Here is a 26,268-nt window from a genome sequence, read left to right on the forward strand (position 1 = left end):
TTTAAAGTAATGACTATCACCCTTGTGATGTTGAGTGGAGGATGGTATAGCTAATCATTTTCACCACTTTTGCCTCTTATTAGTTTTTGACTCCTACCCAGTTTTAGAATAGTTTGATTCCCCTTCCCATACAGCCTACTGAAATGAATACATACACTACCGTTGAAAAGTTTAGGGTCACTTAGAAATGTCCTTGTTTTTTTTGTCCATTAAAATAACATCAAATTGACCATTAATACAGTGGAGACGTTGTTAATGTTGTAAATGACTTGTAGCTGGAAACGGATGATTTTTTAAAACGGAATATCTACATAGGTGTACAGAGACCCATTATCAGCAACCATCACTCCTGTGTTAGCTAATCCAAGTTTATCATTTATAAGGGCTAATTGATCATTACAAAACCCTTTTGCAATTATGTTAGCACAGCTGAAAACTGTGGTGCTGATTAAAGAAGCAATAAAACATTCCTTTTTTTAGACTAGTTGAGTATCTGAGTCATTTGTTGGTTCGATTACAGGCTCAAAATGGCCAAAAACAAAGACCTTTCTCCTGAAAGTCATCCGTCTATTCTTGTTCTGAGAAATGAAGGCTATTCCATGTGAGAAATTTCCAAGAAACTGAAGATCTCGTGCAGTTCTGTGTACTACTCCCTTCACAGAACAGTGCAAACTGGCTCTAACCAGAATAGCACAACTGGGCAAGAGGACAAGTATTTTAGAGTGTCTAGTTTGAGAAACAGACGTCTCACAAGTCCTCAACTGGCAGCTTCATTAAATAGTACCCGCAAAACACCAATCTCAATGTCAACAGTGAAGAGGCGACTCCGGGATGCTGGCCTTCTAGACACTATTCTGGTTAGAGACTGTTTGCTCTGTTCTGTGAAGGGAGTAGTACACAGCATTGTACGAGATCTTCAGCCGTTTCCAGCTACAATAGTCATTTACAACATTAACGACAGTCTACACTGTATTTCTGATCACTTTGATTGGACAAAAAAACGTGCTATTCTTTCAAAAACATGGACATTTGTAACTTTAGAATTTATTCATTTATTTCACCACTAATCGTAGTGTATTTAAAAAAAAAAAAATGTTTAACCTTTATTTAACTTTCTTAGCATACTGGTTATTGTCCGGAATTTCCGATGACTGACGTGCCCAAAGTAAACTGCCCAGAAGCTAGGGAATGCATATACTTGATAGCATTGGATAGAAAACAGTTTCTAAAGCTGTTAAAATAATGTCTGTGGGTATAACAGAACTGATATGGCAGGCCTTGAGAAAAATCCTTCTGGAATATTTATTTTTTGAGGTCACCGGTTTTTTCAATGCTTGCCTATGGGATTTTCAAATAGATAGGACCCAGATTGCAGTTCCTATGGCTTCCACTAGATGTCAACAGTCTTTAGAAAGGGTTTCATGCTTGTTTTTTGAAAAATGATAATCGCATGGTATGCTTTCTCCGTAAAGCCTTTTTCAAATCTGACAACGCAGTTGGATTAATAAGAAGCTTTTAAATGATGTAAGACACTTCTATTTTCATGAATGTTTAATATTCAGATTTTTGTATTTTGAATTTCGCGCTCTGCAATTTCCCCGGATGTTGTCGTAGGTGTCCTGCTAGCGTTTGGACATAGGCAAGTCAGTTAAGAACAAATTCTTATTTTCAATGATGGCCTAGGAACATTGGGTTAACTGCCTTGTTCAGGGGCAGAACGACAGATTTTTACCTTGTCAGCTCGGGGATTCGATCTTGCAGCCTTTCGGTTGCTCTAACCACTCTGCTCTGTCACCCGGTATGGCCAGAAGAGGACTGGTCACCACTCAGCCTGGTTCCTCTCTCGGTTTCTTCCTGCTTTCTAGGGAGTTTTTTTGTGGCCACTGTGCTTCTACATCTGCATTGCTTGCTCTTTGGGGATTTTAGGCTGGGTTTCTGTTAACCTCTCTGGGACCGTTTGGGACGCGAGCGTCCCACCTTTCAACTGCCAGTGAAACTGCAGGGTGCCAAATTTAAAACAACAGAAATCCCATAATTAATATTCCTCAAACATACAAGTATTTTACACCATTTTAAAGATAAAATTCTCGTTAATCCAACCACAGTGTCCGATTTCAAAAACATGTCAAACGATGTTTAGAATCAATCTTTAGGGTGTTTTTAACATAAATCTTCATTAATGTTCCAACCGGACAATTCCTTTGTCTGTACAAATGAAGTGGAACGTAGCTACTAAGGCTGTGGCACTCTGCCAGACCACTCACTCATAGAGCCCTTATGAGCCCCTCCTTTAGAGTAGAATCCTCAAAACAGGTTCTAAATACTGTTGACATCTAGTGGAAGTCTTGGGAAGTGATAAATAACTAACATCACACAATAGGAGCTGAGTTGAATAACTACAAACCTCAGATTTCCCACTTCCTGGTAGGATTTTTCTCAGGATTTTGCCTGCCATATGAGTTCTGTTATACTCACAGACATCATTCAAACAGTTTTAGAAACTTCAGATTGTTTTCTATCCAAATGTTATATTTATATGCATATTCTAGGTTTTTCGGCTGAGTAGCAGGCAGCTTAATTTGGGCACGTTTTTCATCCAAGCTACCCAATACTGCCCCCTACCCCAAAGAAGTTAACTTCACTGGGGTAGGGGGCAGCATTTGGAATTTTGGATGAAAAGCGTGCCCAAATTAAACTGCCTGCTACTTGGGCCCATAACCTAGGATATGCATATAATTAGTCGATTTGGATAGAAAACACTTAAAATAATGTTAAAATAATGTCTGAGTATAACATAACTGATATGGCAGGCGAAAACCAGAGGAAAATCCAACCAGGAAGTACTATTATTTTGGCTGTTTTTCTTTTGAAAGCCTATCCACCATACAAAGACTTAGGACCCAGTGGAAATCTGTCTTCCTCAACACGTGACCAGTCTTTAGGCATTGTTTCAGGCTTTTACTCTGAAAAATGAGGGAGATACACCGCTTTCAATGAGAGGACAGTGGACATTTCATCCATATGAGCCAGGCAAGTGATCGAGAGCGCGCATTTCTTGTTTACCTTTTTCCATTGACGAAGCTTTTGTCCGGTTGAAATATTATTGATTATTTATGACAAAAGCAACCTGAAGATTGATTTTAAACATCGTTTGACATGTTTCTACCATCTTTTATTGTACTTTATGACTTTTCGAGAGTGCTTATTGTGCCTTTGGATTTCTGAACTAAACGCACCAACAAAACGGAGGTATTTGGACATAAAGATTAACTTTATCGAACACAACAAACATTTGTTGTCGAACATGGAGACCTGGGAGTGCCACCAGATGAAGATCATCAAAGGTAAGTGATTAATTTTAATGCTATTTCTGACTTTTGTGAAGCTCTCCTTGGTTGGAAAATGGCTGTATGGGTTTCTGTGTCTAGTCGCTGACCTAACATAATCGCAAAGTGTGCTTTCGCCGTAAAGCCGTTTTGAAATCTGACACAGCGGTTGCATTAAGGAGAAGTTTATCTGTATTCGTATGTTTAACACTTGTATCATTTATCAATGTTTATGATGAGTATTTCTGTTTTTTGATGTGGCTCTCTTTACTTTCATCGGATGTTTGTTTGAGACAATGCATTTCTGAACACAACACACCAATTTCAAATGAGGTTTTTGGACATAAATTGTAACTTTATCGAACAAAACACACATTTATTGTGTAACATGAAGTCCTGTGAGTGCCATCTGATGAAGATCATCAAAGGTTAATGATTAATTGAATCGCTATTTCTGACTTTTATGAGACCTCTCCTTGGCTGGAAAATGGCTGTTTGGTTTTCTGTGACTAGGTGCTGACCTAACATAATCGTTTGGTGTGCTTTCGCCGTGAAGCCTATTTGAAATTTAACACTGTGGCTGGATTTACAAGATGTTTATCTTTAAAATTATGTGAAATACTTGTATGTTTGAGGAATTTTTCATTATGGGATTTGAACCAGACAGGTTAAGCACTTTGTGACAACTACTGATGTAAAAAGGGCTTCATAAAATACATTTGATTAACATGTATATCACACCAACTGACTGGTTCTTCTGATGTTCACACAGGATACCATGTTGAGACATTCTCTACATCCAGAGAGCAACAGCAGGAAGATCAGAGAGCTAAGAGGTCTCATCACTGCCCACATTGTGAAAAGATTTTCCCATTTCTATCAAAGCTAAAAATACACCTAAAAATACACACAGGAGAGAAGCCTTACTCCTGCTCTGACTGTGGAAAATGCTTCAAAACATCAACGGTGCTAAAACTTCATCAGAGAACACACACAGGAGAGAAGCCTTTCTACTGCCCTGACTGTGGAACTAGTTTCTCTCAACTTTCCCACTTAAAATCACATGAACGTCTACATACAGGGGAGAAGCCATACTCCTGCTCTTACTGTGGAAAACGTTTTAAAACATTATATGACCTAAAAGTTCACCAGAGAACACACACAGGAGAGAAGCCTTACGTCTGCTCTGACTGTGGAAAATGCTTCACAACATCAACTCATCTAAAAGTTCATCAGAGAACTCACACAGGAGAGAAGCCTTATTACTGCTCTGACTGTGGAAAATGTTTTAAAACATCAAATGAGCTAAAAGTTCATCAGACAACACACACAGGAGAGAAGCCTTTCTTCTGCCCTGACTGTGGAACTAGTTTCTCTCAAGTTTCCCACTTAAAATCACATGAACGTATACATACAGGGGAGAAGCCATACTCCTGCTCTGACTGTGGAAAATGTTTTAAAACATTATATGAGCTAAAAGTTCATCAGAGAACACACACAGGAGAGAAGCCTTACTCCTGCTCTGACTGTGGAAAATGCTTCACAACATCAACTCATCTAAAAGTTCATCAGAGAACACACACAGGAGAGAAGCCTTATTATTGCTCTGACTGTGGAAAATGTTTTAAAACATCAAATGAGCTAAAAGTTCATCAGGCAACACACACAGGAGAGAAGCCTTATTATTGCTCTGACTGTGGAAAACGTTTTAAAACAACAACTCAGCTAAAGGTTCACCAGAGGACTCACACAGGAGAGAAGCCTTTCTTCTGCTCTGACTGTGGGGCGAGTTTCTCTCATCTGAGCACCTTAAAAACACACCAACTTATACATACAGGAGAGAAGTCTTACGTCTGCTCTGAATGTGGAAAATGCTTCAAAACATCAACTGAGCTAAAAGTTCATCAGAGAACACACACAGGAGAGAAGCCGTATTTCTGCTCTGACTGTGGAACTAGTTTCTCTAAATTTTCCCACTTAAAATCACATGAACGTATACATACAGGAGAGAAGCCTTTCTTCTGCTCTGACTGTGGGGCGAGTTTCTCTCATCTGGGCACCTTAAAAACACACCAACGTATACACACAGGAGTGAAGCCTTATTCCTGCTCTGACTGTGGAAAATGTTTTAAAACATCAAATGAGCTAAAAGTTCATCAGACAACACACACAGGAGAGAAGCCTTTCTTCTGCCCTGACTGTGGAACTAGTTTCTCTCAACTTTCCCACTTAAAATCACATGAACGTCTACATACAGGGGAGAAGCCATACTCCTGCTCTGACTGTGGAAAATGTTTCAAAACATTATATGAGCTAAAAGTTCATCAGAGAACACACACAGGAGAGAAGCCTTACGTCTGCTCTGACTGTGGAAAATGCTTCACAACATCAACTCATCTAAAAGTTCATCAGAGAACACACACAGGAGAGAAGCCATACTCCTGCTCTGACTGTGGAAAACGTTTTAAAACATCAAATGAGCTAAAAGTTCATCAGACAACACACACAGGAGAGAAGCCGTATTACTGCTCTGACTGTGGAAAAGGTTTTAAAACATCAACTCAGCTAAAAGTTCATCAGACAACACACACAGGAGAGAAGCCATACTCCTGCTCTGACTGTGGAAAACGTTTTAAAACATCAAAAGAGCTAAAAGTTCATCAGAAGACTCACACAGGAGAGAAGCCTTTCTTCTGCTCTGACTGTGGGGCGAGTTTCTCTCATTTGGGCACCTTAAAAACACACCAACTTATACACACTGGTGAGAAGCCTTACATCTGCTCTGACTGTGGGAAATGCTTCAAAACATCAACTGAGCTAAAAGTTCATCAGAAGACTCACACAGGAGAGAAGCCGTATTACTGCTCTGAGTGTGGAACTAGTTTCTCTAAATTTTCCCACTTAAAAACACATGAACGTATACATACAGGAGAGAAGCCTTACGTCTGCTCTGACTGTGGAAAATGCTTCACAACATCAACTCATCTAAAAGTTCATCAGAGAACACACACAGGAGAGAAGCCTTATTACTGCTCTGACTGTGGGAAATGTTTTAAAACATCAAATGAGCTAAAAGTTCACCAGAGGACACACACAGGAGAGAAGCCTTTCTTCTGCCCTGACTGTGTTAAAGGTTTTAAAACATCAACTCAGCTCAAAGTTCATCAGAGGACTCACACAGGAGAGAAGCCTTTCTTCTGCTCTGACTGTGGGGCGAGTTTCTCTCATTTGGGCACCTTAAAAACACACCAACTTATACACACTGGTGAGACTTATACCCACCGCCTTACGTCAGCTCTGACTGTGGAAAATGCTTCAAAACATCAACTGAGCTAAAAGTTAATCAGAGAACACATGCAGGAGAGAAGCCATATTACTGCTCTGACTGTGGAACTAGCTTCTCTAAATTTTCCCACTTAAAAACACGTATACAATGGGGCAAAAAGGCATTTAGTCAGCCACCAATTGTGCAAGTTCTCCCACTTAAAAAGATGAGAGAGGCCTGTAATTTTCATCATAGGTACACTTCAACTATGACAGACAAAATGAGAAAACAAAGTCCAGAAAATCACATTGTAGGATTTTTAATGAATTAATTTGCAAATTATGGTGGAAAATAAGTATTTCTATGTCTATTGTGCACGTTCCCTAAACTTGAGACATCTGTGACATTGTGTGTCCTTTTTTTGTCCCCCAGCACAAGGCGCACCTGTGTAATGATATTGCTGTTTTATCAGCTTCTTGATATGCCACACCTGTTAGGTGGATGGATTATCTTGACAAAGGCTGAAATGCTCACTAACAAGGATATAAACAAGGTTGTGCACAACATTTGAGAGAAATTAGCTTTTTGTGCATATGGAACATTGCTGGAATGTTTTATTTCAGCTCATGAAACCAACACTTTACATGTTTAGTTGATATTTTAGTTCAGTTTTTATTGGTAGGCCAATGTAATGTAACCTAACATACAAATGGAGTGGAATGGATGTTTTTGTCATATATAATACGTTTTGCTCTGAGACCAGGTTGTCCCTCTGCAGTATTCTGTGTGAAGGAGCTAGTAGACACTTTTTTATTGAACCTTTATTTAACTAGGCAAGTCAGTTAAGAACAAAATCTTAATTACAATGATGGCCTAGGAACAGTGGGTTAACTGCCTTGTTCAGAGGCAGAACAACAGATTTTTACCTTGTCAGCTCAGGGATTCGATCAAGCAACCTACTGGTTACTGACCCAACGCTCTAACCACTAGGCTACCTTCCGCCCCTAACATGTATCAGATAGAGATGGTGTGATGATCACTTTTCACCATTAGTTTGGGGGGATTATTTTACAACTTTGTTTAATGATACACAGTTTATGAAATGAATCCATGTGTTTATTAATTGTCTTTCAAACTAGATGAGTTATTTTAGTTACTGATCATGAATGTGTTTGGATAATTGAAGCAAACTTTATTGATCTGCCAATGAGAAATAGAGTTAGATGAATATGTACTGGTCAACCTCTTCTTCTCTTTAGTATTCAGTTCTTCATATTAGATCTGACAGTATGAATGGTTCTTATGGGCTGAGTGCCTGGAGTGTTTTTGTATGACTACAGTCAGGAGTTCTCTCTGACCCTGTGATGTCACCAGCACATTAAGTAGATTCATCTTAAGATAGCCAGGTGAGACAACCACATGTCACAGTAAACACATTTCTCCTCAATTAGTCAGTTTCACATTATTATTATTATTATTTGTATTTTGGTGGGGGGATACTCTTTAAAGACGAAGGGTTTCAGACCTTTTGGGGCAGATGGGCAGGGACTCTGCTGTCCTAGCATCAGAGGGAAGCTGGTGCCACCATTGGGGTGCCAGGACAGAGAAGTGCTTTGACTGGGCTGAGAGGGAGCTTGACCTCCTGTAGCAGTGGGACGGCCATGAGACCAGAGGTGGCAGAACTGAGTGCTCGGGTTGGGATACAGGGTTTGAGCCTGAAGGTAGAGATGTGGCAGTTCCTCTTGCTGCACCGTAAGTAAACACCATTGTCTTGTAGTGGATGTGAGCTCCGGCTGGACGCCAGTGGAATGTACGGAGGAGCAGGGTGACATGGTGGAACTTGGGAAGGTTAAACACACAGACGGACTGCAGTGTTCTAGATAAGTTCAATGGCGACCCATCACTCAGGACAGGTGAGCCACCTGTTTTGAGCCCCACAGTTATAGCGATAAAGTGTGAAAAAAATGATCTGTTTGCAACCAATGTAAAAAAACATTTATAATTGAGTTATTAATAAATCCACAAACAAAAATGGTCTCTTTTGTTTTCTTGAGTAAGGCAGCTCCAAAATGCAGGTGTTTCAGCCTAGCTCATTGCCTTCTGTGGAGGTGGGGCAAGCCAGCAGAAAATACGGAGCGTTGTGCCGTGATTGGCTCAGTGTTCTGTCATTCATGGGGACAATACGTCACTGCCAAGTCTAAGGGTAGAAATTGAAAAGTCAAGCTCCTTGGGTGCTGTCATAGAGTTACATTAGAAGTGCCCATCCATGAAGGCTCAAGGTCATTGTCCACAGATAAAGTAACGTTAAATCATGTGATATCTACAGTCGCTTTGAGTGGACTTATCATGTCAACATCATACTTTCAAAATCTGAGCTAGCAGTCATCATCATGAATCAAGTTGACAATCTACTGGCAAATCCTTTTTAATCTTTGTCATATGAAGAGAAATAATGAGAAATTTTAGATAAAATGTATCGGTGCTCATCGGTCATTGGACATAAACATCACACAACAAATTGCAAATTCAACAATGAGTGGTTTGGAAGGAATCAGTGGCTAACTGCAAGCATTGCAAAGCAATCATTAGCCTGCTATTCAGTGGAGTGGCTGTGTGGTCCCAAGTCTAAGATTAAGGGGTTATTTTCCTAGTTTAAATTGGTAAACATTCAACATTGGCCATGCTGTCAATGAAGCTTGATTTGTGCCGCGCTCAAAACAACATAACTCAGTACTTCAAAATCTTACTTGAGTGAGTTCAAGACAACTGGGAACTCAGGGAAAAACAAGCTACGACTGAGAAAATACGTTTTGAACTTTCATCCAACTCGGAATTGTAAATTGGGAACTCGGGCCTCTTTCTACAGCTACGACCTGAAGATCACTGACGTCATCAGAAAGTAATACCAAGTGTATGTTGTGTAGTAAGATGTTAGTAGCCCATGTGCCTCACCCTAATATTTTGGTCTTGTTTCACCTCTTAATTTTGCCTACTGTTCTGACTTGGTGGTTGACATGAAGCCTATAACCTGTTTTTGAGAAATGTAATCATTGAATATTGTAAGAGCTTTCATTGTCTGCATATATGCCCCTTAATTTATCCTACGGTTCTGACTTGGCGTACAAGGAGAACACTGTAAGAACGGCCCATGTTCTGAATTTTGTCGCTTTGCATTTCAAAAGGGCTGCACAAATAGTTATATTGAATATATCCGTCATAGCTCGCTCATTGATGTCTTAATCGAAATTACGGATTACCTCTTATCCGCTTTTCGTCCCCTTATGCCATAGTTTGAACATCTCAATTGTCAGTAGAAACCATATTTGTTTAAGCAAGTCAGCCATGTTATTTTAAAAGGCAGTAAATGAGGCCTAATGAACTGTTTCGTTGCCAGACAAGGCTCCGCTGATAGCCAGGTGTAGCAGTGTTAAATTGTTGGGACTATGCTGTTGGGTCCTAACAGTTTGTGGGCACTGTTATAGTGCAATTAATGTATTGTTTAGTGGCTTTGCTGGCATGCATCCCACTTTAATTATTTATTTATTTAACTAGGTAAGTCAGTTAAGAACAAATTCTTATTTACAATTAAGGCCTTCCCCAGCCAAACCCGGAATATGCTGGGCCAATTGTGCGCTTCCCTTTGGGACTCTTAATCGTGGCCGGATGTGATTGAGCCTGGTTTCGAACCAGGGACTGTAGTGATACCTCTTGCACTGACATGCAGTGCCTAAGACCGCTGCACCACTCGGGAGTCCTTCAAATGTTTGTGCCTAACGTGGGGCAGGAGTTGGATGGCACAAGCAGGGAGCCCAGCCAACAGAGATTTGAGAAATGTTTTTCTACTCTTCTCCAGATCTGTGCCTCGCCACAAACCTCTCGAAGCTCAACAGAGATGTTTTTCTACTCTTCTCCAGATCTGTGCCTCGCCACAAACCTCTCGAAGCTCGACAGAGATGTTTTTCTACTCTTCTCCAGATCTGTGCCTCGCCACAAACCTCTCGAAGCTCAACAGAAATGTTTTTCTACTCTTCTCCAGATCTGTGCCTCGCCACAAACCTCTCGAAGCTCAACAGAGATGTTTTTCTACTCTTCTCCAGATCTGTGCCTCGCCACAAACCTCTCGAAGCTCAACAGAGATGTTTTTCTACTCTTCTCCAGATCTGTGCCTCGCCACAAACCTCTCGAAGCTCGACAGAAATGTTTTTCTACTCTTCTCCAGATCTGTGCCTCGCCACAAACCTCTCGAAGCTCAACAGAAATGTTTTTCTACTCTTCTCCAGATCTGTGCCTCGCCACAAACCTCTCGAAGCTCAACAGAGATGTTTTTCTACTCTTCTCCAGATCTGTGCCTCGCCACAAACCTCTCGAAGCTCAACAGAGATGTTTTTCTACTCTTCTCCAGATCTGTGCCTCGCCACAAACCTCTCGAAGCTCAACAGAGATGTTTTTCTACTCTTCTCCAGATCTGTGCCTCGCCACAAACCTCTCGAAGCTCAACAGAGATGTTTTTCTACTCTTCTCCAGATCTGTGCCTCGCCACAAACCTCTCGAAGCTCGACAGAGATGTTTTTCTACTCTTCTCCAGATCTGTGCCTCGCCACAAACCTCTCGAAGCTCGACAGAGATGTTTTTCTACTCTTCTCCAGATCTGTGCCTCGCCACAAACCTCTCGAAGCTCGACAGAGATGTTTTTCTACTCTTCTCCAGATCTGTGCCTCGCCACAAACCTCTCGAAGCTCGACAGAGATGTTTTTCTACTCTTCTCCAGATCTGTGCCTCGCCACAAACCTCTCGAAGCTCGACAGAACATTTCTTAGACCTCATTGCTTGGTTTTTTGCTTTGACTTGCATTGTCAACTATTTTGACAGGCGTGTGCTTTTCCAATCATGTCCAATCATTTGAATTTACCACAGGAGGACTCCAATGTAGAAACATCTCAAGGATGATCAATGTAAACAGAATGCACTTGAGCTGAATTTTGAGTCTCAGAGCAAATGGTCTGAATATTTATGCAAATGAGGATTCATTTTTATGAATTTGCTAAAATGTATAAAAAACTTTTTTTCGCTATGTCATTATGGGGTATTGTGTGTATATTGATGAGCGGTATCATTTTTTTTTTGTATAAGCCTGTAACGTAACAATATGTGGAAAAAGTCAAGGGGTCTTGTATAATGCCCTGTATATGCTTTAAACTACAATTTAAGGATCTGAAGTGGTAAACACAAAGGCATAATGGAAAATGCATGTCCAATGGTTATCTCTGTATTAGTATTATCCACGTTAAGTCACCTAAGTAGATTAGTGGTTATCTCTATTAGTATTATCTCTGTATTAGTATTACCCACATTAAAACACCTAGGTAGAGCAGTGGTTATCTCGGTATGAGTATTATCTCTGTATTACCCACATTAAAACACCTAGGTAGAGCAGTGGTTCTCTCTGTATTAGTATTATCTCTGTATTACCAACATTAAAACACCTAGGTAGGGCAGTGGTTCTCTTGGTATTAATATTATCTCTGTATTACCCACATTAAAACACCTAGGTAGAGCAGTGGTTATCTCTGTATTAGTATTATCTCTGTATTACCCACATTAAAACACCTAGGTAGAGCAGAGAGGACAGAGCATGTGGCATTGCAGCACACAGGTGTTTCATCTCCACACTGGGATGATTTTAACAGTGCAACGCCTCTCAGGCCTCATGCCTCTCAGGTAGGAGGGTACCAGAAATAAATGAATAAAAAACACAAAACTAATGAAGGAACACACAGGGCCACAGCACTTCAGGAGCACACAGTCACCAACAATATATCCCTGTTGTCAATACTTTCAACTGGCTCAGCTCGCTGTTACAGTACAGCACCACCAAATTCATATTATTAAGTAACCGTCTGTCTTATGTTACGTTTTTATGGTTACATATCACACTATTTTGAGAGTCCCATTTTTATTTTTAGTATGTTACATCTCGTCTATGAGACGAGGCTGCACCTTAACCTACATTATGCACAGCAGGTCAAGAGGTGTGTTTTCCCTTCAGCATAAGCTCACTAAAATGGTTAACCTTGGCTGTGAGTGATGGGAAAAAAATCTGACTAAGGCAATTACTTGAATAATTCAATTGATGTTTTGTTTACAAACTTGCTGAGTAATTTGTCTTGTTTAAAAAAAAATTGACTTCGCTATGGGAATTGGGCCGTGCTTCAGCTGAACTGCAGTACCGAAAATGCCCTCTGAGCACAGTGGAATGCATGCTTGTAGACTGGAAGCCTGGCCCCTTGATCCGAGAAGGGTGTAATTGCAGACCGCAATTTGGGGCGTTCTCTCATATCGGGTGTTTCATGATATCTAGTTTACACCATTGGTCCATTACCGTTTCTTTTGCGTTGGGACAACACTTGTTGAAAATTGTAGCTAAGCTTTTCCTAACCTTAATCTCAGTCTTCTAACCGCCACGTTAGTTATCCAAACATGCATAGTAAACAAATCCCTAACCCTCACCCTTTTCCTAACCTTAACCTCAGTCTCCTAACCTGCCATCCCATCGTATTTTATTTATTTATTTTACCTTTATTTAACTAGGCAAGTCAGTTAAGAACAAATACTTATTTTCAATGACGGCCTAGTGGGGTTTGAACTTTGTCAGCTCGGGGGTTTGAACTTGCAACCTTCCGGTTACTAGTCCAAATCTCTAACCACTAGGCTACCCTGCCGCCCCTGCCGCCAATTGATGCTCCCCATTGGTCCTTAACCGTTTCTTTTGCGTTGGGGACAACAGTTGTTGAGAACTGTAGAATTGTAGCTATGCCTAACCCTTTTCCTAACCTTAATCTCAGTCTCATAACCACCGTTAATTATCATAACCTGCCACGTTAGTTATCCAAACCTGCATGGTAAACAAATCCCTAACCCTCACCCTTTTCCTAACCTTATCCTCAGTCTCGTAACCTCCACTTTAATTGTCCTAACCTGCCACTTTAATTATCCTAACCTCTTATGTATGCTTTATGCCTAGTTAAATGTTTTGTTTATTTATTTATTTAACAAATAGTCTCCATCAGTTTCATAACACCGAAACTGACCAATGGCATGTATCCATTTTTATTATATCAGGGAACATCCACATCAAGAAACTGTACAGTAGTTCTCCTACTGGGAGGCGCGGGAAATAGATTAAAGAGTGATTGGTGCTGAGGAAGCTATGGCAGGGGATGCCCCGCAGCCTGTTGAGATTCATAATGTCGTTTACCAGTTGAAGGATACCGATAGTAGAGATAAATTGTATGTGCGGCTGAAAGGTTTATGGGAGTTCAGTAATTAACATTGGAAGCATTGCAGGCAGTGGTGGAAAAAGTACCCAATTGTCATACTTGAGTTAAAGTAAAAATAATTGAGTCAAGGAAAAGGTGAAAGCCACCCAGTAAAATACTACTTGAGTAAAGGTCTAAAAGTATTTAGTTTAACATATACATAAGTATCAAAAGTAAATGTAATTGCTAAAATATACTTAAGTATCAAAGGTAAAAGTATAAATCATTTCAAATTCATTACATTAGGCAAAATAGACAGCACGATTTTCTTGTAGTTTAAATGTAGGGATGGTCAGGGGCATACATAGCGCGCGTTCCTATGAGTGCCAGAGGACAGAATAAATGATCAAAAACGAACACCCCTTGAATACGGCCGGTGTCAGTAAACACAATATACTTAAGTACTTTACACCACTGATTGCAGGGAATACTGACTGAAGATGTTCCTCCCTACGAGGCCCATGAGACTGTGTAGGGATGTGATTTGAATCGGGCTGTGACTGAAGGAGTGGAATGTTTTTATTTATCTATTTTTGTATTTTGTTTTGATGTCGTTGTTTCCACAATGGACATGTATTTCTTTCTACAGTTTACTAACCGTACAGTAGGTGGCGGCAGACACGTTATATTGTGTAAACGTCAGTATACCAGAGAAGAAGATGACGCTGTTGCAATGTCGTAGTTGGGAACAGGAAGTTCCGGGTAGAAAACGACAGAACTGTGTTATGTCGATAGTGGTTGTGTCCGTTTCAAATGTATTATTACAGGTATGTAATAGCACGTTTTAAACTTTCTAATGTCGAAAGAATGTATATTATGTTAGGTAACAAATCCGTCAATGTATTATCACGTTTGGTAAAGGTTTTAATTGTATGTGTTATTTTGGGGTCAAATCGAGTGAGTGAAGAAGGTGATTAAAAACGATTTTTCAAGTCACATAGGTAGACTTTGGGTTTGTCTGAGTGTATGTATATAATTTAGTTAGTCATTTCATAAAGATTCCATTTATTTAAGTTAGTTTTTACATGTTCTTGGTTTTGTGTAAAATTGTGCTTATGAGCTGGTAAATAGCCTCGTCCGAAGCATCCTGATCTCGCGAGTTTACATGCGCTGTTTCGTTAATGTAAGCTCGCGAGATCTGGATGCTTCGGACGAGGCTCGTCAAATGGCGGCTTCAACGGTTTTGGTCGTCTTCCTAGGAGTTTGCTCGTGGGGAAATGGCGACATGAGGCTGTGTGATGGAGTGTCAAAATAGAGAGAAGCTAGCTGAAATTATCCTTCACCATTTGGAGAGAGAGGCCAACTGCATGGAATGGCGTCGATTAATGCGGATGAATCAGAGGACGTATCAAACTCATTCCATGGAGGACCAAGTGTCTGCGGGTTTTCGCTCCACCCTTGTACTTGATTAATGAATTAAGGTCACTAATTAGTGAGGAACTCACCTCAACTGATTGTCTGTTTTAATTGAAATGAAAAAAATAAAACCCGCTGAGACTCGGTCCTCAATGGAATTAGTTAGACACCCCTGAAACAATTGAAATGGAGAGAGAGTTTGAGAAGCAACAGCTGTGCTGGAATGCGATCAATGTGGGGGACAGTTCTGATGATATGGAGCCGGAGGATGAGGGCCTAGTATTTGAATGGTCTGTAGTGGAAAGACATAGGAAGAACAGAGATAATGATACTGGAAGCAGTGGCGCATGTAGTATAGAAACTCCAGAGGTCCAAGGTAGGGAGCTAGAATAATGTGTCACAGTGGAAAGTTGGGATAATGTTTGAGGAGACCACAGGGCCTCATTTACACCCTATCTGATTAACCAAGGCCTTAAAGAGAGGTGAAGTTCAGCTGGGCAGGATCCGTGTCCATGGTAGATTGTTAATATCTTGTGCTAGTCAGGTTCAGCAAAGGAAGATTTTTCAAATGGAAAATCATAATGGGACGAAGCTCAGGAAGACCGAGTGGTTGAAGCCTAAAGGTTGATCAGTAGGAAAGAGGGTTAAAGAAGTGAAAGCTTATCAGTGCTGTTGAGGTGTTAGAATGTTTTGTCTGGAAAAGTACAGAATAGGATTCCTTAGCTTCAATGTCAGTGATTTTGACCCAGCCTCATCAATCAACCAATCAAATGTATTTATAAAGCCCTTCTTACATCAGCTGATGTCACAAAGTGCTGTACAGAAACCCAGCCTAAAACCCCAAACAGCAAGCAATGCAGGTGTAGAAGCACAGTGGCTAGGAAAAACTCCCTAGAAAGGCCAGAACCTAGGAAGAAACCTAGAGAGGAACCAGGCTATGAGGGGTGGCCAGTCCTCTTCTGTCTGTGCTGGGTGGAGATTATAACAGAACATGGCCAAGATGTTCCAATGTTCATAGATGACCAGCAGGGTCAAATAATAATAATCACAGTGGTTGTCGAGGGTGCAACAACCTCAGGAGTAAATGTCATTTGGCTTTTAATAGCCAATCATTGAGAGTATCTCTACCGCTCCTGCTGTCTCTAGAGAGTTGAAAACAGCAGATCTGGGACAGGTAGCACGTCTGGTGAACAGGTCAGGGTTCCATGACAGCAGGCAGAACAGTTGAAACTGGATCAGCAACAGTGAATCATCACAGTGTTTTTAAATGCCAAAGAATGAGACATGTAGCTGTTGAGTGGAAAGATGTGCCAAGTGTGGTGGGGAACATGATTACAGTGAATGTTGGAGCAATGTGACAGTTAAGTGTTGCAATTGTGTGGAGGACACAGAGAGCAGCATATGGTGGATTCCAGGTGCAGAGAGATGCTCAGATATATAGGATCCGTCATGATGTATCATATGCAGAGGCTGTAAGACAGACTGGTGGAACTACAGTGCAGACTGATGGAGCTTCCATGGTTGGTCCTGTAGTAAGAGGACCTACTGTCAGACTGATGGAGCTTCCATGGCTGGTCCTGTAGTAAGAGGACCTACTGTCAGACTGATGGAGCTTCCATGGTTGGTCCTGTAGTAAGAGGACCTACTGTCAGACTGATGGAGCTTCCATGGTTGGTCCTGTAGTAAGAGGACCTACTGTCAGACTGATGGAGCTTCCATGGTTGGTCCTGTAGTAAGAGGACCTACTGTCAGACTGATGGAGCTTCCATGGTTGGTCCCGTAGTAAGAGGACCTACTGTCAGACTGATGGAGCTTCCATGGCTGGTCCTGTAGTAAGAGGACCTGCTGTCAGACTGATGGAGCTTCCATGGCTGGTCCTGTAGTAAGAGGACCTACTGTCAGACTGATGGAGCTTCCATGGCTGGTCCCGTAGTAAGAGGACCTACTGTTAGAACTGGTCTTTCTACTAGTCCTGACATGGTTTCGAGGCCTGTTCAGAAATCTTGTGCCCATGAATGCACTGTGACAAAGGATACTTTAATAGTGAATCATTTGTACTTCATAGTTTTCATTTGTAAGGTTATCAACAACTTGGATTGTGCAAAGCAGAAATACCAGGTTGAAAGTTATCTTGTAAACTGCAGCAGAGTTGTTGGGGGTAACAGATGTTACTGTCGGTATGGTTTTTGATAAGCTGGATAACCTCGGGGTGGATTGTCTCAGCATGATGTAAACCCCCAATGTTTGCAAACGCAGAAAGGGATCTATTGATATAGTTTATTGGGGGGTGTGGGAGGGTTTTTTGGGGGAAGGGGAGGGTGTGGTAGGAGTTAATAGGGATTTCTTGTTTTATTTTCTTAGTACAGAATTAGACAGACATGGACCTTAAAGGTTTGTTTGTGGACCTCCATGATACCATAGGAGGTCTGCATCAACGGACTTCAGTGCAGGTAGTGCCTCATCAGAGAGAGAACATTTCAGTTGCTCTACAGTTCTGAAGCTGAATGTAATGGTTATCAGTTCTAATATTCAGACACTGATAATTCTTACTATGGTGTGAACGGGAAATAAAATAGGTTTTTGTGAGTGAAGTAATACAGGGAAGACAAGGTTATTCATAAAAATAGTACATCGTGCTGCCTAAATCATACTGCAACCTTGTCCTAAATTGTTTTATGCATTTTTGTGAATTTAAGAAATCTAATGTAGATTAAGTGCACTTATGTTGTGCAATTTAAAATGTGTACTTCGTGTCTAATGTGAATTCATGTTTTGTCAAGGATTAGCTAGCTACCTGATCTACTGAAATGAGATAATTGAACAAGAAAAAAAGAGAATATATTTTTACAGAATAAAGTGCCAGAACTGTCAACACTAACTTTTGTGTCCTTTTGTCTACATAACTACAGGCCGACTCAGATTAAGAGGCCGTTAACATCAACAGTGAGGACAAACCCAGCCTGCTTCTCTCCTTCCACACTGAGTCCAAACCTACAGTCACTGGGTCCTGATTGTGACAGAGGAGCCCAGTTTGCACTGCAGGATCCAGAGATGGCAGCAGTGAAGCTGGAAGACTGCAGTCAAACACTGGAGCTGAATGTCATCATTAAAGATGAAGAAGAGGAGGAGGAGATTGGGACATCTGTTAGTCATGGTAACAGCAGGTTCTATCTACAGTGCATCCGGAAAGTTTTCAGACCCCTTGACTTTTTCCACATTTTGTTCTGTTACTTCCTTATTCTGAAATTGATGAGAACTACAATTTAAATCCATCTACACACACATTACCACATGTCAAATGTCAGGTTTTTTAAATGTTTGCAAATGTAATGTTGAAGCCCCTTTGGCAGCGATTACAGCCTCTTCTTGGGTATGAAGCTTGGCACACCTGTATTTGGGGAGTTTCTCCCATCCATTCTCTGTCAGGTTGGATGGGGAGTGTCACTGCACAGCTATTTTCAGGTCTCTCCAGAGATGTTCGATTGGGTTCAAGTCCGGACCTCTGGCTGGGCCACTCAAGGACATTCAGAGACATCCCAAAGCCACTCCTGCATTGTCTTGGCTGTGTGCTTAGTGTTGTTGTCCTGTTGGAAGGTGGAACTTCACCTCAGTCTGAGGTCCTGAGCGCTCTGGAGCAGGTGTTTATCAAGTATCTCAATGTTCTTTGCTCCAATCATCTTTCCCTTTATCCTGACTCGTCTCCCAGTCCCTGTCACCACCATGCTTTACCGTAGGGATGGTATTGGCCAGGTGATGAGCGGTGCCTGGTTTCCTCCAGATGTGATGCTTGGCATTCAGGCCAAAGAGTTCAAACTTTATTTAATCAGACCAGAGAATCTTCTTTCTTGTGATCTTCGTCTTTTTGGTGCCTTTTTGCAAATTCCAAACGGGCTGTCATGTGTCTTTTACTGAGGAGTGGCTTCCGTCTGGCCACTCTACCATAAATCCCTGATTGTTGTACCTTTTGACGGTTCTTCCACCTCCACAGAAGAACTCAGGAGCTCTGTCAGAGTGATTATCAGGTTCTTTGGTCACCTCCCTGACCAAGACCCTTCTCTCCCGATTGCTAAGTTTGGCTGGGCGGCCAGCTCTAGGAAGAGTCTTGGCATTTCAAAACTAATTATATTTAAGAATGTTGGAAGCCAGTGTGTTCTTGGGGACCTTCAATGCTGCAGACATTTTTTTGGTACACTTCCCCCAGATCTGTACCTCAACACAATCCTGTCTTGGAGATCTACGGACAATTCCTTTGACCTCATGGCTTGGTTTTTGCTCTGACACGCACTGTCAACTGTGGGACCTTATATAGACAGGTGTGTGTGCCTTTCCAAATGATGTCCAATCAATTTAATTTAGCACAGGTGGACTCCAATCAAGTTGTAGAAACATCTCAAGGATGCTCAATGGAAACAGGATGCACCTGAGCTCAACTTCGAGTCTCATAGCAAAGTGTCTGAATACTTATGTAAATATGGTATTTCTGTTTTTTTATTTTGAATACTTTTGCAAACATTTTCTAAAAACCTGTTTTTGCATTGTCATTATGGGGTTTTGTGCGTAGATTGTTGAGGGAAAAATATTTAATTGATTTTAGAATAAGGCTGTAACGTAACAAAATTGAAGGAGTCTGAATACTTTCTGAATGCACTGCTACGTTATTTTCATAAGTTCCTCTATAAATTGTGACCCAGCCTGTTGCTTGGTGGAATTTTGTAATTCGGACATCACACATCTTAAGCGATCTTGAGTGCTTAGAGAGTAGACTAAAGAAGGGAAATAGTCGAAATGCCACTTTTTTAAAAAAGTTCTATGAAATTAGTCTGTGTAGTTACTAACCCTTGTGATAGTGAGTGGAGGATGATATGAAATGAGTCTGTGTAGTTACTAACCCTTGTGATAGTGAGTGGAGGATGATATGAAATTAGTCTGTGTAGTTTCTAACCCTTGTGCTAGTGAGTGGAGGATGATATGAAATGAGTCTGTGTAGTTACTAACCCTTATGATAGTGAGTGGAGGATGATATGAAATGAGTCTGTGTAGTTACTAACCCTTGTGATAGTGAGTGGAGGATGATATGAAATGAGTCTGTGTAGTTTCTAACCCTTGTGATAGTGAGTGGAGGATGATATGAAATTAGTCTGTGTAGTTACTAACCCTTGTGATAGTGAGTGGAGGATGATATGGCTCATAATTTTCACTCCTTTTGCCCCTTCTTGACTTCCACTGTTACCAGGGTTGGGGTCAATACCAGATACTTCAGAAAATATACTGAAATTCCAATTCTCTGCAATGCTTTTAAATTAGGAAGAATTGGAATTTGGTTTACTTTGTGAATTGACTGGAATTTAAATGAAATTGACCCCAACCCTGACTTACCCACCTTTAGAATAGTTTTATTCCCCTGTATTGTACAGCCTACTGATATGAATACATATGTCACCCAGTACAGCCAGAAGAGGACTGGCCACCCCTGATATGTGACTAGTTTCAGAAAACTAGGTGTATGTCACACGTCACTACTTCACAGTAGAGCTATTTGAATGCAAACTTTGTTTTAAAATCAAAATGTGTTTTTTTGTCAGAAATGTCTTCTGGAACATGTGAACTTTCATGTGCCTTAATAACAAACTTGTACGCCATCTGTAAATACAAATAGAGTAAAACAATTCTGAGCCTAGTTGGTTTAGCCACAGAAAAAGGCAGCAACCTTCCAGCTAGCCATCATTGGCTGAGATAATGAGTGGGCTGGACATGCCTAGAGATTAGTTCAGATTGGTCTGCCATATAGCGCTTCTGTCTATTTGAGCTGGTCAGTATGTGTAGGTAATCCTGTCTAATGCGGCTTTAAATAATATATATATATATATATATCGTAGTGTAACTCCCCACTTTCTGGAGGACCGAGTTTTGAAATCAGTGGAATTAGAGTATGATATGTAAGGAAAACACCTGTCTCTGGATTACATCTTCAAACTAAGGGTAACGATGACATCAGTGAGAGAGGGAGAAGCGTCCATCCATGTATACGGACGGGTAAGATAGTCTAGCTAGCTAAATTTTCAGATATTACACGTTTCTAATTTTGTCAAAGTCGTTTTAATTTCAAGTTAAAGTGTTAGTGCACTGTTAGCTAGCTGGCTAACGTTAGCTTGGGTGCTTGACTACTGCTGTTAGGTCAGCTAGCTAACGTTATGATCAGTGTAGTGATATTATTCATATCTCAGAGAAATTTGCGTTGCTAGTTATAGCCTAATGTTAGCTGGCTAATATTGAACCTGGTTTGTTAGCTACCAGCAGATTCATGCAGGTTACTAACGAGTTGTGACTGTGGTTCATTGTTTAGCTAGCTAGCTAAATGTCTTAACAAAAGACTCCACTTTGCAAGTAACCATTTCAGTAGAATGTTTATGTCACTGCAACAACTATTGATAGACGTAGCTGGTACATTCGCTCTGGCTATCTACTCAGATTTCAGAGCACTCTCGTCTGAGTGTGCAAGAGCACAGAATAAATGATGATGTCTGTAAAAGTTGACAAAAAAGTGTGAATTGTTGCCAACAGCACAGGGTGTGAACGATACTGAATGGGTGTAGACAAAGAGGTCTGCAGTAGGTGTACCAAAATATTCAAAGGCCATTTTCTCAAAAGTGAGGTTACAAGTTTGTCAACTTTTAAAACAGAATTACTCTCCTATTGTTCCTCAACTGTAGTGTATGATATACAATTTTCTAGCTCTGAGTCTACTTCTATCCAATGTATAAAAATACAAAAAATGTTGGTACATTAGATCAAGCCGGTCAGTCACATATGAATACATATGTCACCTGGTACAGCCAGAAAAGGACTGGCCACCCCTCAGAGCCTGATTCCTCTCTAGGTTTCTTCCTATGTTCCTGCCTTTCTACTGAGTTTTTCCTTAGCCACTGCACTTCTGCATTGCTTGCTCTTTGGGGTTTTAGGCTGGGTTTCTGTTCAACACTTTGAAAACTGTTCATTTAAAAAAGGCTTAATTAAAAAAAATAATAGATCAATATCACAACTGAGTTGGGATTGACATGTATGTCACACAAACTGACTGGTTGTTCTGATGTTGTTCACACAGGAGACCATGTTGAGACATTCTCTACATCCAGAGAGCAACAGCAGGAAGGTCACAGAGCTAAGAGGTCTCACCACTGCCCACATTGTGAGGAGATTTTCCCAATTCTATCAAAGCTAAAAATACATCTAAAAATACACACAGGAGAGAAGCCTTACTCCTGCTCTGACTGTGGGGGGAGATTCTCCCGATTGGATACCTTAAAATGTCACCACCGAATACATACAGGAGAGAAGCCTTACTCCTGCTTTGACTGTGGTAAATGCTTTAAAACATCAACTGAGCTAAAATCTCATCAGCGAAGACACACAGGAGAGAAGCCTTACTCCTGCTCTGACTGTGGAGAGAGTTTCTCCAGATTGGATACCTTAAAATGTCACCAACAAATGCATACAGGAGTGAAGCCTTACTCCTGCTCTGAATGTGGAAAGAGTTTCTCTCAACAGGGCAACTTAAAAACACACCAACGTATACATAAAGGAGAGAAGCCTTACTCCTGCTCTGACTGTGGGAAAGGCTTTAAAACATCAACTGAGCTAAAATCTCACCAGAGAACTCACACAGGAGAGAAGCCTCACTACTGCTCTGACTGTGGGGCGAGTTTCTCTCAATTGAGCAATTTAAGAAGACACCAACGTATACATAAAGGAGAGAAGCCTTACCATTGCTCTGACTGTGGGACAAGTTTCTCTCAATTGAGCAACTTAAAAACGCACCAACGCATACATAAAGGAGAGAAGTTCTCTCAGACCAGCTAAGATTAAAGTCACTCCATCACTTAATTATCATTTGATAGAAGAAGTGGTAACAGTGAATTGGATCAAATGAAGAAAGCGTAGAACACTGTAATCTTATTGTTTCTCAATGTGATAGAACTGTACAGATGAAAAGGATTGTTATAGAATGTTAGCCTCTCTTTACTTTACTGATCAGTGTGCACCTTGTCAGTTTTGGTGTGTTTTGTTAGATTCTACTGTAAACATATTGAGATTACCTGGATTTTCCCTTAGCGTTGAAAACCCTCTGAGGGATCACTTGTTAAAACAATGAAGTGTGATGGTTGACTGGGTGATACGGCTTCCTTCTGCAGTTTTCTGTCGGATTGAGTTAGTAGACATAACATGTATCAGATAGAGATGGGGTGATGATCCGTTTTCACCACTAGTTTGGGTATATTATTTTTGCTATTAATCAACTTTGTTTGAAACATCGACACTGAAAAAAAATATATATATATATAAATGCAACATGTTTTTAGTTTTTATTTCACCTTTATTTAACCAGGTAGGCTAGTTGAGAACAAGTTCTCATTTGCAACTGCGACCTGGCAGACCTGGCAACATGTGAAGTGTTGGTCCCATGTTTCAAGACCAGAAATGTTCCTTATGCACAAAAAGGGTATTTCTCTCAAATTCTGTGCTCAAAATTGTTTCCATCCCTGTTAGCATTTTTTCTTTGCCAATATAATCCATCCATCTGACAGGTGTGGCATATCAAGAAGCTGATTAAACAACATGATCATTACGCAGGTGAACCTTGTGCTGGGAACAATACAAGGACAGTCTAAAATGTGCAGTTTTGTCACACAACCCAATGCCACAGATGTCTCATGTTTTAAGGGAATGTGCAATTGGCATGCTGACTGTAGGAATACCCACCAGAGCTGTTGACAGATAATTGAATGTTAATTTCCCTACAATAAGCTGCCTCCAACATTGTTTTAGAGAATTTGGCAGTACCTCCGACCGGCCTCAACCGCAGACCATGTGTATGGTGTTGTGTGGGCGAGCGGTTTGCTGATGTGAATGTTGTGAACAGAGTGCCCCATGGTGGCAGTGAGGTTACGGTATTGTTAGGCATAAACTACGGACAACAAACACAATTTTTGTGCCATTCATCCGCCGCCATCACCTCATGTTTCAGCATGATATAATACAGCTTTGTGAGGCTCATTTGAACTTGTTGAATTTCTGGGATCTTTTATTTCAACTTCATGAAACATTGGACCAACACTTTACTTTGCGTTTATATTTTGTAGATTTGTTATTTTAGTCATTGATAATTAATGTATTTGGATAACTGTAGTGAACTTAATGGGTCTACTAATGAAAAATAAATGTTCTACATTAATTTGTGCTGGTCAGTCTTTGTTTTTTGGGGGGTTTCTATACTGTAAATATACATTTTGAATTTTAAGAAATTAAACAAAATGTATATTTCGATCTCCTAAAAACATGTCACTACACCTCTACACGTCACCATGGGGACAAGCCAATATGCCAGCCACCAGTATTCTCACTAATGCATATGTAATGGTTTAAAAACCTTAAACCTATTAAGTCATCTATGATTTTCATGGAGACTTCAAATGGATCTCCCAGGTATCTAGATGGATCCTACACATCACCATGGAGACTTCAAACGGATCTCCCAGGTATCTAGATGGATCCTACACATCACCATGGAGACTTCAAACGGATCTCCCAGGTATCTAGATGGATCCTACACATCACCATGGAGACTTCAAACGGATCTCCCAGGTATCTAGATGGATCCTACACATCACCATGGAGACTTCAAACGGATCTCCCAGGTATCTAGATGGATCCTACACATCACCATGGAGACTTCAAACGGATCTCCCTGGTATCTAGATGGATCCGACACATCACCATGGAGACTTCAAATGGATCTCCCAGGTATCTAGATGGATCCTACACATCACCATGGAGACTTCAAATGGATCTCCCAGGTATCTAGATGGATCCGACACATCACCATGGAGACTTCAAACGGATCTCCCAGGTATCTAGATGGATCCTACACATCACCATGGAGACTTCAAACAGATCTCCCAGGTATCTAGATGGATCCTACACATCACCATGGAGACTTCAAACGGATCTCCCAGGTATCTAGATGGATCCTACACATCACCATGGAGACTTCAAACGGATCTCCCAGGTATCTAGATGGATCCTACACATCACCATGGAGACTTCAAACGGATCTCCCTGGTATCTAAATGGATCCTACACATCACCATGGAGACTTCAAACGGATCTCCCTGGTATCTAGATGGATCCTACACATCACCATGGAGACTTCAAACGGATCTCCCAGGTATCTAGATGGATCCTACACATCACCATGGAGACTTCAAACGGATCTCCCAGGTATCTAGATGGATCCTACACATCACCATGGAGACTTCAAACGGATCTCCCAGGTATCTAGATGGATCCTACACATCAACATGGAGACTTCAAACGGATCTCCCTGGTATCTAGATGGATCCTACACATCACCATGGAGACTTCAAACGGATCTCCCAGGTATCTAGATGGATCCTACACATCACCATGGAGACTTCAAACGGATCTCCCAGGTATCTAGATGGACCCTACACATCACCATGGAGACTTCAAACGGATCTCCCAGGTATCTAAATGGATCCAAAAAACAGTCAGAAGTAGGCTTGGATTTACTCCACAACCACTTCTCTAGTTTCCCCTTTTATTCCTTCTCTCTCATCTCCACTCGACACGCCATCAAACAACACATCCCCTCCGCCATCTTCTAGCCTTCCTCAGTCTGCCTCCTCTCCGTCTTTCTCCCAATGAATGGCCTGATGTCTCCCTGTCTCTGTGGACGCAAGGCCGAACACGCATCGCACACTGCACGCCTCTTTCCCTCCAGGCCAAAAAAAATGTTTCAAATTCTCGCTGAAGTTTCTAGCCACAAGGATACCTACTGTTTGTGTGGAAGTATGTGCGTAGGATACCTACTGTTTGTGTGGAAGTATGTGAGTAGGATACCTACTGTTTGTGTGGAAGTATGTGCGTAGGATACCTACTGTTTCTGTGGAAGTATGTGCGTAGGATACCTACTGTTTCTGTGGAAGTA

At 41.0% G+C, this 26,268-nt stretch overlaps 2 protein-coding genes across 4 annotated transcripts in view; one reads left to right on the plus strand and one right to left on the minus strand.

Moving 5' to 3' along the window:
- LOC139372824 (zinc finger protein 585A-like) overlaps positions 1–24,378 on the plus strand; it is a 64,842-nt gene extending 40,464 nt beyond the window's left edge. The window contains exons 2-3 of one of the 2 annotated variants that reach the window (XM_071112641.1): positions 18,173–18,417; positions 22,366–24,378. In XM_071112641.1, coding sequence (XP_070968742.1) covers positions 18,173–18,417; positions 22,366–23,120 — 1,000 coding nt within the window. In that variant the 3' untranslated portion in view covers positions 23,121–24,378. Of the gene's footprint in view, positions 1–4,098; positions 8,624–18,172; positions 18,418–22,365 lie in introns of those variants that run through there. The other variant, XM_071112640.1, reaches the window with a different exon arrangement.
- The window catches only part of LOC139372831 (zinc finger protein 850-like), a 113,412-nt gene that overhangs the window by 54,372 nt on the left and 32,772 nt on the right, over positions 1–26,268 (minus strand). The gene's annotated exons all lie outside the window — the stretch shown is intronic.

Source organism: Oncorhynchus clarkii, chromosome 18, assembly GCF_045791955.1.
Source record: "Oncorhynchus clarkii lewisi isolate Uvic-CL-2024 chromosome 18, UVic_Ocla_1.0, whole genome shotgun sequence".
In the NCBI taxonomy this organism is placed as follows: domain Eukaryota; kingdom Metazoa; phylum Chordata; class Actinopteri; order Salmoniformes; family Salmonidae; genus Oncorhynchus; species Oncorhynchus clarkii.